Source organism: Aethalodelphis obliquidens, unplaced genomic scaffold (genome assembly GCF_003676395.1).
Source record: "Aethalodelphis obliquidens isolate GAN/ISIS:26980383/991018 unplaced genomic scaffold, ASM367639v1 scaffold37, whole genome shotgun sequence".
NCBI classification, from domain to species: Eukaryota; Metazoa; Chordata; class Mammalia; order Artiodactyla; family Delphinidae; genus Aethalodelphis; species Aethalodelphis obliquidens.
Window position 1 is genome coordinate 764124 of NW_020837981.1, and position 12032 is coordinate 776155.

At 58.8% G+C, this 12032-nt stretch overlaps 1 protein-coding gene across 2 annotated transcripts; it reads right to left on the reverse strand.

Moving 5' to 3' along the window:
* Window positions 1–1360: 1360 nt before the first annotated feature.
* OPN4 (opsin 4) lies at window positions 1361–11493 on the reverse strand. Of its 2 annotated transcripts, XM_027129620.1 has the most exons (11): window positions 11122–11265; window positions 9752–9897; window positions 9153–9188; window positions 8543–8676; window positions 8018–8221; window positions 7202–7373; window positions 6595–6759; window positions 5557–5664; window positions 4524–4704; window positions 3235–3378; window positions 1361–1399 (listed from the first exon to the last, which is right to left on the reverse strand). In XM_027129620.1, exons 1-11 carry the CDS (start codon window positions 11263–11265, stop codon window positions 1361–1363), a joined length of 1473 nt encoding a protein of 490 aa, XP_026985421.1. The 2 variants fall into 2 exon arrangements, with proteins under 2 accessions (XP_026985421.1, XP_026985422.1); XM_027129621.1 differs by lacking the exon at window positions 9153–9188 and having other exon boundaries at window positions 11122–11493.
* Window positions 11494–12032: the final 539 nt, after the last annotated feature.

A 12032-nucleotide genomic window follows, 5' to 3' on the forward strand; every position in this document is an offset into this window, starting at 1 on the left:
AACATGCATGACAAGAAGGAATCCCCACTTCACAGGGGCATTTGGTAACTTGCCCAAGGTCACAGAAATATCAAGTGGAAAAGCCAGGGAGGGACCTGTGTTCTTTCCCCCACTTCACCACCTCCTCTGCCCTGTGTCATGCAGCCCAGCTGTCCTGCCTGCCTAGGTCTGGCCCAGGAGGCCAGCAGCTCATGGCCAGCACCCTGACCTCCCCCATCCCATCCCCTGCCCCTCCCCCAGGCCCCACCCCATCCATCCCTGACTCCAGCTTTATCTCCTCTCCAGGGGAGGAGGGTGTTTGTCCTGCCAGGCTGGTGAGGATCCAGCAGCAGTGCATGACCAGTGTGGGGAAAGGAAGGAGCTGATCCTGCACAGGGATGGGGAATCCTGGGCTAGGCCGTACCTGGAGCTGCAGGCTCTTTCTCTGGACTCAAGCCCCCGCCTGATGCCTGATGCTGCCTCCAGCGAAAGGGAGGGGTAGCAAGAAGGATGCTCTTAAAGGGGAAGGCCAGCCTCCCTCCATCTGCCTCCCCTGGGAGATCCAAAGCCAGCCAGAGAGCAGCTGGTACTCACAAGCCGGGCGTGAGCTGCTTCCCAGTAACAGCAGCTCATCGGGGAGTAGGGATGGGGGCAAGGCTGGTCTTTGCCCCTCCTCCACTCTGCTCCCTGCAGTTTGAGATGGGGTTTTAGGAGTGAAAGTCACGAGGTGGGGGACAGAGGGAGAGGAGGAAGAGAGGCTGCTGTCGGCATCAGAGGCCAGGCCTTGGGTCTCTCTCCCACGGTGGCACCAATAGGTAGAGACTGTGCTTGTCGGAGACCTTCTCCGCTTTTTATTTTTCTACATCCTGCCAGAGCCACGCACCCTGGGGTGAATTAGACACTGATTTGAAACAATCCACAGGTGCAGTGAGTGCACTCGAGCACTTGGTGCGCATGCAAATATGTACACACAGGAGAGCGTGCCCAAGAATGCACATGTGCAGAAGAGGGTGGTCCACGGTGGAAATAGCACTCTGGGGGGAAAGCCAGAGGTGAGTAACGGGTTCCAGCGAGGGAAGGTCTGTGTTCCGGGCCGCGAGAGGGCCTAGGTGCCCACTCTTCAGGCTGAGCCTGGGGCACAGGCTCTTGAGCTGAGAAGTGGGTGCAGACCACTTTGCAGAGCAGGAGTTTTGCAGTTACAGGGCCGCGAAGGAGTTACAGGAGTTACAGTTACAGCACAGCTTGGGTGACAGGGCCACTTCCAAAGCCCGCAGGCCCACAGGGTAATCCTGGGTCTGTGTGTGTGTGAGGGGGAGGTGAAGGGGTTGGACATGTCCCAGGAGACATGGGCATGTCCCAGAAAGACAAACTGATGGGCACCCTACATCCTGGGGTCCAGGCTGGGGAGCAGCCCTTTGGTCTGAAAGCAAACAGCAGACATTTGTTTAGCTCAAGGAGTATCCCACTGGGAGTAGTCTCCCAGGGACCCTCTGTGTTTAGGGGCACCGCGTAACAGAGGGGCGTTGTGTGGCCAGGTTTCGTCCTGGCTGGGGGCTGGGCCTTCTCCAGGCGATGTCCGAGGCCACCTTCAGGCCGTCCCTCTGGGATGTCCCCAGGCTCTCGGACTCCTGGGGTCAGGACTGAGCTCTCCTCACCCCCACCATCCGATTCCCCCCTTCCCTGCAGTCCTCTTCCACATGCTCCGGTGTCTCCTCTCTCCCTGCGGTCTTAAATGCCTCATTCCTTGCCTGTCCTACCGACTTCCTCCCATCTTCTCTCTGCTGGCCCATTCCACTCAACCTGTCCTTCCGCAGCCACTGCGGGGAGGCCCAGCTAATTTGCTAAGTTGACCAAGCCCCTCAGTGCCCCGCGAAGCCCTCCAAGGGCTCCCTGTCCCCCAGACTCGTGACTGGAGACCCCTCATGACAGCACCTAGTGGGCCTCCCCATGGCTCCTACCACCTCCTGCCCCCTTCCCTCCTCCATCCCCACCGCCAGCTCCCAGAGCCCCTTGTCTGCCCCTGGGGTCACAGAGAGACATTCTGTCCCGGGACACCCTGCTATGTTTGTACAGGCTGTTTCCTCAGCCTGAACCGCCCAATCCCCGCTCCTCGGCCCCATCCTGCCTGGCAATCCCTGCTTTACCTCCACCTTTCCTGGGAGCCCTTGGGGACTTGCCTCTGCTCTCAGCACCCTGTGTGCTGATACCTCGTTGGCAGTGCTTATCACACGTGTTAGGTGACGGCTGATGTGCTGTGCCTCTCTGCCCGGCGCCCCACCCCAGCCCGGTATTCTCTCCAGGAGAGGCACAGTGCCTTTCATCATTGCCCGGCCAGCCTGGGGGACGCTGCCGGCCTCTGCCCTGGCCTCTGTGGTCATGAACAGTTCCCGGGCTCAGGGCTGGGGCACCTGGGGTGTGGTGCTCCCTGGGGTGGGAACGCTGGAAGAGGCAGGGGCCCCACAACTGCAGGGAGCAGCCCAGGGCTCCCCCTCTCTGGGACAGGCAGGGGAGCAGCCTGGGGGAAGGAAGGCAGGAGCTGGGGGTGTGGTGTGGGTGTGAGTGGAGGGGCAGGGTGGGGAGCTGTCAGCAGAGGGGCAGGGCAGCCTCAGGACCTGTGCGCACGGCGTTTCCAGCGTTCCAGAATACAGCCTTCTCTAATCACCATCAACATTCCGTTCCATAGGCACTTGGGCTGACAGCTGGCCTTCTTTTAATAGCCACAAGTATTCTGGGCGATACCCTAATCTCAGGGCATTCGCAGTGAGCACATACACCGATTGCAGCCCCACGCCCCCAGGTACACCCAGTTTCCAAACACAGAGAGGTACGTGCCACCCACACTTGGTCACATGCACAGCTTAGAGCAGACACATTGGGGCACACTCAATCCCATGCCCCACGGTGCCACAGGGACAGAATGTGTGTGCCAGGCACATGGTCACACACATTTACATACATGCCGTACATTCATCGTAGTGCGGTAGAGCCACCACCACCTGCTGTGTACATGCACAGTCAAGGTCACACAAACACACACAGACACTCTCGGGCACAGTCACACTCAGGCCTGCTTAGAACACCTTGGAGTCATGGAGACACCCAGGGCCCCCAGGTGAGCAAGGGAAAGCTGGGAGGTGCAGGGAGGGGGTGATTCCCAGAGGGCATTGGGCCTGCTCCCCTTTCCTGGCCGCTCCCTGGGCTACTTGCTCCTTATCCCCGCCCTTTTATAGATTGGCAGGTGCCGGGCCCAGTTACCTTTCCGGAAGCCTCTGCTTTCTGTCCCTGGGACTTGGGAGGGGCCTTGGCTTCCACATCCTCCAGGCCCTGACTGCAGGGGGACCATCCGCTCATTTGCTGGGCAGTCCCCCAAGCAGCTGTTACCTCCGTGTCTGTCCAGCCCTGGGGGAGTGGGAGAGTCCCTGTGAGGTGAGGGGGACATTCTGCATCCCTGCTTCTGCCCCCTCCCTGACCAGGCCTTTCTCCATCCTCTCTACACTTATTCACTGGGGTGAAGCCCACAATACTGTTTACAGGGTTGCTGGTCACCAAACCCTTGCAAACTGTGCGTGCATGTGCTGGGATGTGTGGGGGGGGGTGTGTGTGCTGGTGTGCTTTCTTAAGCATGTAGGATGGGTATGTCTTCATGAGGATCTAGGGCCTCTTAATGGATAAGATTCACTCCTTGATGTTTACTACATTAGTTCAGGGATGGGTCCTCTGGCAGCTCCTCCCTCAGCCCCTCCACTGAGACCCTCAGGGATGGGGGCAGTGGGAGGAGGTAAGTGGAAGCACTTGGTGAGGCCCAGAGTGGGCCCTGTAGGCACAATGATGGAGGAGCTGGGGACAGGGGCTCGGGTTATAGGGAACTCTCCTGGTGACATCAGGGGGCATCAGAGCTCCAGGCCCCAAGTAGGGGCTGGAAGACTGGTAGCTCCCATGGCTGACCACAGTGGTGGGGGCAGCATCCATGGGCACCCCATCTAGTCTTAGATGTGGACATGATGATTTTCCCTTTCAGAGGAGGACAAAGAGGCTCAGAGAGGGTGAGTGACCTGCACAAACTCACACAGTAAGGACTTGAACTCAGGCTTGAACATAGGTCCCCCGACTCCAGAGTCAGTGCTCCTTCCACTGTATCCCGTGAGCTCCAGGAGGAGGGCGCTTAATGCTGAGGATGAAGGGTCCTGAGCTAGCTCCTGCCTGTCTCTCTAGAGGCCCATCTAGGGTCAGAAATGCTAGTCTTTTCAGTCTGAGGCTCTAAGGCCCTGGGATAGCGCTGGCATGGAAAAGAGGTGGCCTGGAGTTGGAAGACCCATGTTTCGTCCTGGCCCTGCTGCTGGGTGACCTTGTGTCAACATGTTGCCTCTCTGACCCCAGTGCCCCTGTCTGGCAGGGACGATGGTGTGTGGGAAGGCCGTGTGGGGGGGGTGAGGGGCTCTTCCTGTCAGCGTCCCAGGTTCCTGAGGGTCCCTGAGTCTCAGAGGCAGCCCCGCCCAGAGGAAAGGATGGCGAGGTGCCAGTCAGTGAGAGCCCAGCCTCCTTACCACCTCACTCTCAGAGCCCAGGGACACCTGGCGCCTCCGTCCAGTGATCCAGCTGAGGTCTGAGGCCTGGCTGCTCAGTGTGGAGCGGTGGGTGAAGCGGTAGCTGGTGTACAGGCCAGTGCGCTGGCCTGACACGCCCAGCAGCACCCCGAGGCAGGGCAGGTGCTGGGCGATGGCCATTCTGCAAGGACAGCAGGTTAGGGGGCTGGACAGACAGACTTGAGGAGATGGGGGTGGATGGATAGACTGATACTGGGCTAATGGGAGTGGACAAAGAGCCTCTGGGGAATTGGGGACGTAAAGACATTGGGGTTATGAGGATGGGCAGACAGACACTGGGTCCGTGGGCAGGGAGGGAGAGCCTTAGGGTGGCAGGTTTAGCCAGATGCTTGCTTTCAGTTCTCGAGTGGCTGACCTAAGCCACATTTCTGCAAATGGGGACCAAGAGCCCTCCTGAGCCGCCTCTGAGCTGGATGGGCTAAGGCCTACAGCTGGCCTCAGCGGGGTGCTGAGTTACTGACACCACCAGGCAAAAGGAAGCACTGAAGGCCCCCTCGTGGAAGAGGTCAGCTGTGCTGGGATTCTGTCAGCAGAGAGCACTGTGGGCCAGAACAAGCCCCAGGCCTCTGCCGGGGCCCCCGAAGTGCAGTGGAGCTCTCCCTGCTGCGATCTCTCCAGGCTGCCTCTGTCTGGGGGCCTCTCTCTGTAGCAAGCAGCACTGCTGATCGGCCATCCTGGCTGCCTTTTGGCCTCAGCTCTGAAAATCCCAGTTAGTATTGGACACTGCCCAGGGAACTCTGATGTCCCTCCAAGCTGAGCCTCCTAGGAAGCTGGGACAGCAGAGAGGGTCACACCTGCTCCAGATCCCATCCAGTGTCACTGGCTGCTCTCAGCTGTTAGTTCCCCACCCAATGCATGTACACAAGGGACAGGAAAGATGGCTGGCCTCTGCCCCCATTTATAGGCCCAGGCCCTCTATGCCCATGAGGGTGGGACTGGGTATCTGGGGCTGGGTTCTGGCAGAGGGCCACACCTGTACTTGGGGTGGGTGATGGCATAAATGATGGGGTTGTAGATGGCAGAGGCCTTGGCGATGACAGCTGGCACCGAGTTCATGTAGGGCGTCAGGACATGTGCGTACCTAGGACAGAGAAGCTGTGGTCCCTCTGCCAGCTGGCCCTCCCTGGGGACTCCACAACCCACCAGCCCTCTCAGGAACCTTCTCCATAGGCCAAAAAAGCCCTGCCAGGGCATAGCCCAGCCTGGTCCAAACCAGCATGACCAAGTCATCCCCGGGGGAGGGACTGCAATGCCAGGGAGAACCCTGATCTGAGGGGAGTGGGAACCCAGGGAGCACTGGAGGGAGGGATGCTGAGAAGATGTGCCAGGCTAGGGATTTCGCCAGGTCCCACTGTCCCTTGGAGCCTGTGCTGCTGGCAGTAAACCCTCCCCACCCCCAAAGACTCTGGACCTCTGCCCAGCTCTCCCCATGCCCCGCCGAACCCTGATGCCTGCTGCGACCCTGGCTCCTTGAGAGTAACGGCACAGGAGGGCCCCAGAGGGGACCAGGCCGTTCCTGCACAAGGAGAAGGTCTCATACCCAAGCACCTGCAAGGACTCATAGTTCTCACTGTCTCAAAGTGCTCCTGAAGTCTGGCCTGGCTCCACGCTGCTGCAGGTAGCAAAGTCCGCAGACTCTAGCCACAAAGGACTAGAGGGCGGGAGGTGAGTAGCACCCTGGCTGTGTGCCCACAGTCTGGGTGAAGAGGAAACCAGAACCTCAGGCAAAGTTGCATATTCCCAAGGGATCTTGCAGGACCTGGCAGCCGTTGCAGGCCCTCAAACCAAACCCAGTGTGGCCCAGAACTCCCCCAGCATGTCTCCTAGTGCCTCCAGGAATGAGACAGGCCTGGCTCCCGTGGGGCATCTCATAGCAGGGGGCGAATAAGCCTGTGAGGCTGGACCTAGGGTGTGAGGACGGCTGGCTTGGGCTTGGGCTGGGGAGGGAGAGGCTGCCCCAGGGTCCCCTTACCCTTCTCCCACCCTTCCAGCCCCTGCCCCGGCCCCTCACCCAGCAAAGCCCATCAGGGCTACAGTGGAGTAGGGGGCCCAGGAGAGCACGAAGAGAAGGATGACCAACAGCTCGATCTTGGCCATTTTCCACTCGTTCTGCAGACGCTGCCGTTGCCAGGGGCACTCACCACCACCCTCGCTGGCCCCGAAAGTCTGGAGAGCTCTAGGAAGCATGCAGAGTCTGGGTCTGAGCCCACTCGGGTTGCAGTGAGTGCCAGGGTCATGGCTGCTGTCAGGGAGCCTTCTTGGACCCAGCCATCCCTTCCAGTGCAGGCAGCCCTGACTCCCAGAAAGTTCCCCAATATATCCAGCCTAAGCTGCCTCCCTGCACTTCTACCTGTCGTGTCTTCTCTTTCCCCCATGCCCGCTGACCAAGGCTGAAGGCCCACGCTTCAGAAGACCGTGTCTCCTGAGACTCTTCTAAGCACCCAGGTTGTACTGGCCTTTCGGCACCCCATCCCATAAGCACATGTAGTGAGCTGGTCTTTGCCCATCTGGGGCTGGGAGTGCCCTGGGGTGTGGGTACAGATGTGAGTCACGGGCAGCCCTGGCCAAGGGGCACAGCCCCCATCCCATGGAGCCCCTCCTTCACGCCCAGCTCTTACTGGCCCGTCTCCCGGATGGCCTTGAAGATGAAGATGTAGCAGTAGATGATGACGAGCAGGGGGAGGAAGAACACAAAGCAGAAGAGCAGCATGGTGTAGGCGCGGACCGATGGCGTGAAGCTCACGTAGTCCCAGGAGCAAGAGGTCAGCAGCCCCTCGGGCACATAGGCACCTGGGAACCAGGGGCGGGTGCTCAGCCTGCAGGGCAGTGCTGACTTAGGCTCCTCATCCAGCAGGGACTTTGGATGTGGGGTCTGAGCTTCTCAGACACTGGCCCCGGCCCCAGCCCTGCCCAGTGGAGTGAGGAAGCCGGGGCACGTGGAGGGCAGCTTTCCAAGCTGGTTCTAGCAGGAGACAGCTGGCAAAGTCCACTGCTGCCAAATCTTGCCAGTTTGGAAGAGAGACCTCACCATAGACTCCCCCAAGACTTCAGCCAGCTTCCTGGTCCTGCCTCAGAAGGGCGGGTGCCTTGCTGCTGACCCTCCTACCTGCTGAGGCCTCACACCCCAACTCCTGCCTGTCTGACTCATTGCAAACTCAGCATCAGATGCACCTGACACTTCCCGCCAGCCAGGAACCACATGGTCTTCCCCTCTGTATCTGGGGATGGGAGCCCAGGTTATCCTCTGATTGTTGACGGTACAGCCTCAGTTCCCCCTGCTGCTAGCCATGCCCCCTGAATGTCCATTTGCTCTGAGACTTAAGCAGTCCCTCGGCCCCTCCTGCCAGCTGGTCAACCCAAGTCCACCTACCTGCCCCTTGAACGTACCCCTCCCAGCCTATCTTCCCTTCCCCTGATTCCCTGAGCCCACTTACTCCAGCCAAAGAAGGGCGGCAGACTCCAAGCCAGGGCATAGAGCCAGACGCCCAGCAGGACAAGCGCCGCCCGCCTCTTGGACACCATCCCGACGGTGGCCAGTGGGCGTGTGATCACCAGGTAGCGGTCCAGGGCGATGGCCGTCAGGGTAATCATGGAGGTGATGCCAAAGACAGCCCCACAGAAGGCATAGAGTTCACAGCCTGTGGGCAGAGCTGCCTGACCTCAGTCCTTGGCAGGGAGCCCATCAGATACCCCAGGGGAAGGAGGGTCTGTGGATTGCGTGTACTCAGCTCATACGCTCGCCTCTCAAGGAAAGCAGGCCTAGTTCCTCTCCACGCCGCCTACATGCATCTGACAGAGGCTCACGGAAACCTCTTGCTAACTCATGAGACTGAGGGTGACTACCCAGTCTTTGCCCAGGAAGAGCACATCGCCTTCACATCTGGGCCACCCTCCACCGTGGACATCCCCTGTCCCAACCCTCCTCCTCCCTCCAGCGAAAGGGAGTCCCAAGTGTCTACCTGTCTCTCCAAAGAGCCACTGCTTATAGACGCTGCTGGCGAAGAAGACGGGGGCCTGGGTGAAGGACATGAGGAAGTCGCTGACTGCGAGGTTGATGATGAACATGTTGGCAGGAGTCCTGAGCCCTCTGCTCCTGTGAGGGGTCAGAAACTGTCAGGAGGCGCTTCTGCTGGGGAGCTTCCCTCAAACACATGTGCACACACGTGTATGCTTGCACACAGGCACGAGCTGCTGGCCCACAGGCCCATCCCGCTGCCCAGCAAGTACCAGCCGAACAGCTCTGGAGCCTGGCATTGTGGGCTAAGAAGTGAAACCCTTCAAGGCAGCAACTCATGTCTCTCCTGTTCCCCTTCTCCAGTGTTCCTGCAGTCCTCACCTTCGGGGCTGGCAAAGGGGAGAGGAGTTGACGATGGTGCCCACAGGCCAGGTACTTTCACAAACCTCATCTCCCATAATCATCCGTCTTCACATCTACCCCCTCACCCCATTTCATGTTGCAGATAAGAACCCTGAGCTCCCACCTGTGAAGTGGCTTGCGGTCACAAGACTCAGTAAGTGACACAGCCAGGATTCACTCGTTTGCTGGGCACCGCACATATAAAAACCTACTTAATCATCACATTGACTCCATGAAGTAAATCACAACTTCATTTTGCAGACAAGAAAAGTGGACTCAAAGAAGATAAGTAACCTGCTCAAGTCGTTTCAGCTAATTGATGGTAGAGCCAGGAGTTTACTTCTCCACGTGCCCGTCTCAGCCATTCAGGCGGTGAGTGGGGCAGGTAGGGAAGGAAGCCAAGGGTGGTGGCCAGGGCTGGTTGCTGAAGGGCTTGAGGACTCAGGATCCTGGTACCAGGGCTGCTCTTTGAGGCAGAGGGAAGGTGCCCACTGGGACAGGTGTTGGAGGTGAGCCGAGAGGAGGGCAGAATAGGCAGAGACGTGTTTGTCATAGGGACACACACCCTACACAGACGGTGTGCCTGGGCCCAATTGAATGTGCCATTCAAGCTGCCCTGGATTACATTTGGGCCCCTTTCCTGGGTTTGAAGATGGAGGCCTGAGCCTGAGACCATTGGCCCTGGCCTCCCCACCCAGACTCAACAGTGCCCTGGCAGAGCTGGCACCAGAATTTCCACCCTGTGTTCTGCCCTGTCTCTGCGTGGCTGGCTGCCCTCAGTGCCCAGGCCCCCATCCTGCCAACCAGGCACCTGCAGAAGGTATAGATGACCGTCAGATTTCCCAGCATCCCTGTGAGCCCCACCAGCAGGATCACCGTGCCCAGGGCGTAGTGGGCGGAGTCTGGAACGTCGACCGTGGGAAAGGGGACCCAGGCAGCAGCCTGAGCCCTGGCTGCCTGTGAAGAGACAGAGAAACAAGGGCATCGCATGACTCCATCACCTTCAAATAGTCCTGAGAAGAAGAGTTAGGGTTCCCAATGGGGCAGGTAAAAAACGCTGCAGGCGGGCAGGCTCAGAGCGGCAAAGCCGTTTGCCCACACAGCTAGCAAGCGGCTGAGCTGGAATGGAAACACCGGTCTCCAAAAGTTGAGCCCAAGTTCCTATACCATGGCCCAGATGCAAAAGTCTTCTAGAAGTGTGCTCAGATCACCTTTGGAGGCTGGTAGGACAGACAGACACATGTTTGGCAAGCAGGGACATGGCTGGAGTGACTTTATCTTTCCTTGGGGAGAAGGCAGAGCCATCTCCTGGGTGCGTTCCTCTCCTCTGTATGGGCCCCATCCCAAGTGCCCGAGACAGCCAGCAATGGTATTCCAGTCCCCTTTCACTCTGGGGAGGTAGAGTGGGGTGGAGCCCCTCTTCTCAGGAGTCCCACATCCTTCCCAGCCTCAGAGAAGGAGGTTGTACTCTCCCACTATATAACTGGGTAGGGCTGACTTTGACACCTGGTGTGAGAGTGAGAAAAAGAATAGTCTTTTAAAAAGAAAATTCAGGCCTCCTAGGTCACTGTAGGGAGGTCCTGCTCCTATGAGTCCAGTACAAAAGGCTTTAAAGACTCCTCCCACCCCAGCTCCTTGCCAGGGAAGGGAGTGGTTTAATTTCTGTCCTGCCCTGGCTCCTGTAGCTACTGGAGCCTTCCCATCCTGTCCAGAACTTAGGCCAGCATCCCATGGTCTTGAGGGTCCCTCGTCCCTCCCCAGTTAACGGTGGGGTTGCTGGGGTATGGCCCTGGGCCCTGGCTAGGATGATGGAAGCGACAGCAGGCACCAAATACCTCGCTCTGGGCTGGGACAAACCCAGAGGCCCAGGGCAGGCCTTCCTCTCTGGAAGGCTCTGGGGGGCATCCTACTACGCTCAGAAAGAAATGGACATGACATTCCAGCCCTTTGTCCCACAGGGCTGGCCTTTTTGTCCCTTGGAGGCTCTCCACAAGGAAGGAAAACTTGCCACACTCCCCTCTATTGATCTCTTTGCATAGGACAGGCTCAGAGAAGTTCAGTAACATGCCCAAGGTCCCACAGCAGAGCTGTGGAACCTTGTCAAAGCCCCCGCGTGCCCCTAGGAAGAGCAGCAGGGAGCGGAAGGGAGGCTCTGCGTGCACACGCTCGCCCCAGGCTTACCGTGGGGCTGACGGGCGGAGGGTGGTCCAGGCTGGAGGTGCTGCTCCAGGAGCTGTCCCACCTGCTGCGGGAAGCTGATGTGGCTATGCCGTTGGATTCCTGGGCCGGGTCCAGTGGGGCTCTTGTCCCCGAAGGAGAGTTCATCCTGATGTGGGGTGGCCCTTCTCAAGCCCACAGAGAAGTCAAGGGCACGGGGAGCTCAGGATATTAGCTGTGCCCAGCCTCCCAACGTTCCTCCATCCTCAGCACCCCTTCACGGTCCACCAGCTGCCTGCTCCTGTGTCCGGCGTAGACCCAGCCTGGAGCTGTTCTTGGGGCTGGTGGCTGCTCTGTGTCCAGCGCAGCACAAAGGAGAGAGTGTCACAGTTATGGCGACTCACAGTCACAGGGTCTGTCCCCACCTTTAAGTAGTGGAGCTGGGGGTGTACATGCCCGATCGCTCGGTGCCTCAGCTCCCTCTGACACAGGTCCCTGATGATGGCAGCACGCATGTGTGAATGTGTGGGCGAGTGAGTGTGCATGTGTGTGTGTGAGTATGAGAGTGTGTGTCCATGTGAATGCGTATGTATGTGTATATTTCAGAAGAGATTGCCAGTCTCCGGCCCTTGCACTTTGTCCTCCCCTCTGGCCAGGCTCTCTTTCTTCCCTGAGCTCATCAAGAACAGCCTCTGCTGCCCCGAAGACCCCCCCCCCTCAGCCTTTCCACAGGGCGCCCTCCCTTCGTGTCTGCCCACATAACCCATCACACCTTCACGACCATCCCATCGAGAACCAAGGCTGGTCCCCGCATGTCACAGATGCAGAAGCTAAGAGGATACACCAGGATATTGCACAATCGGGGGGAGATCAGATCACGAGGCATCTTTTGTTTGTTGGGTTTTGATCACAAACTTTTTAATGAAATTGAAAGA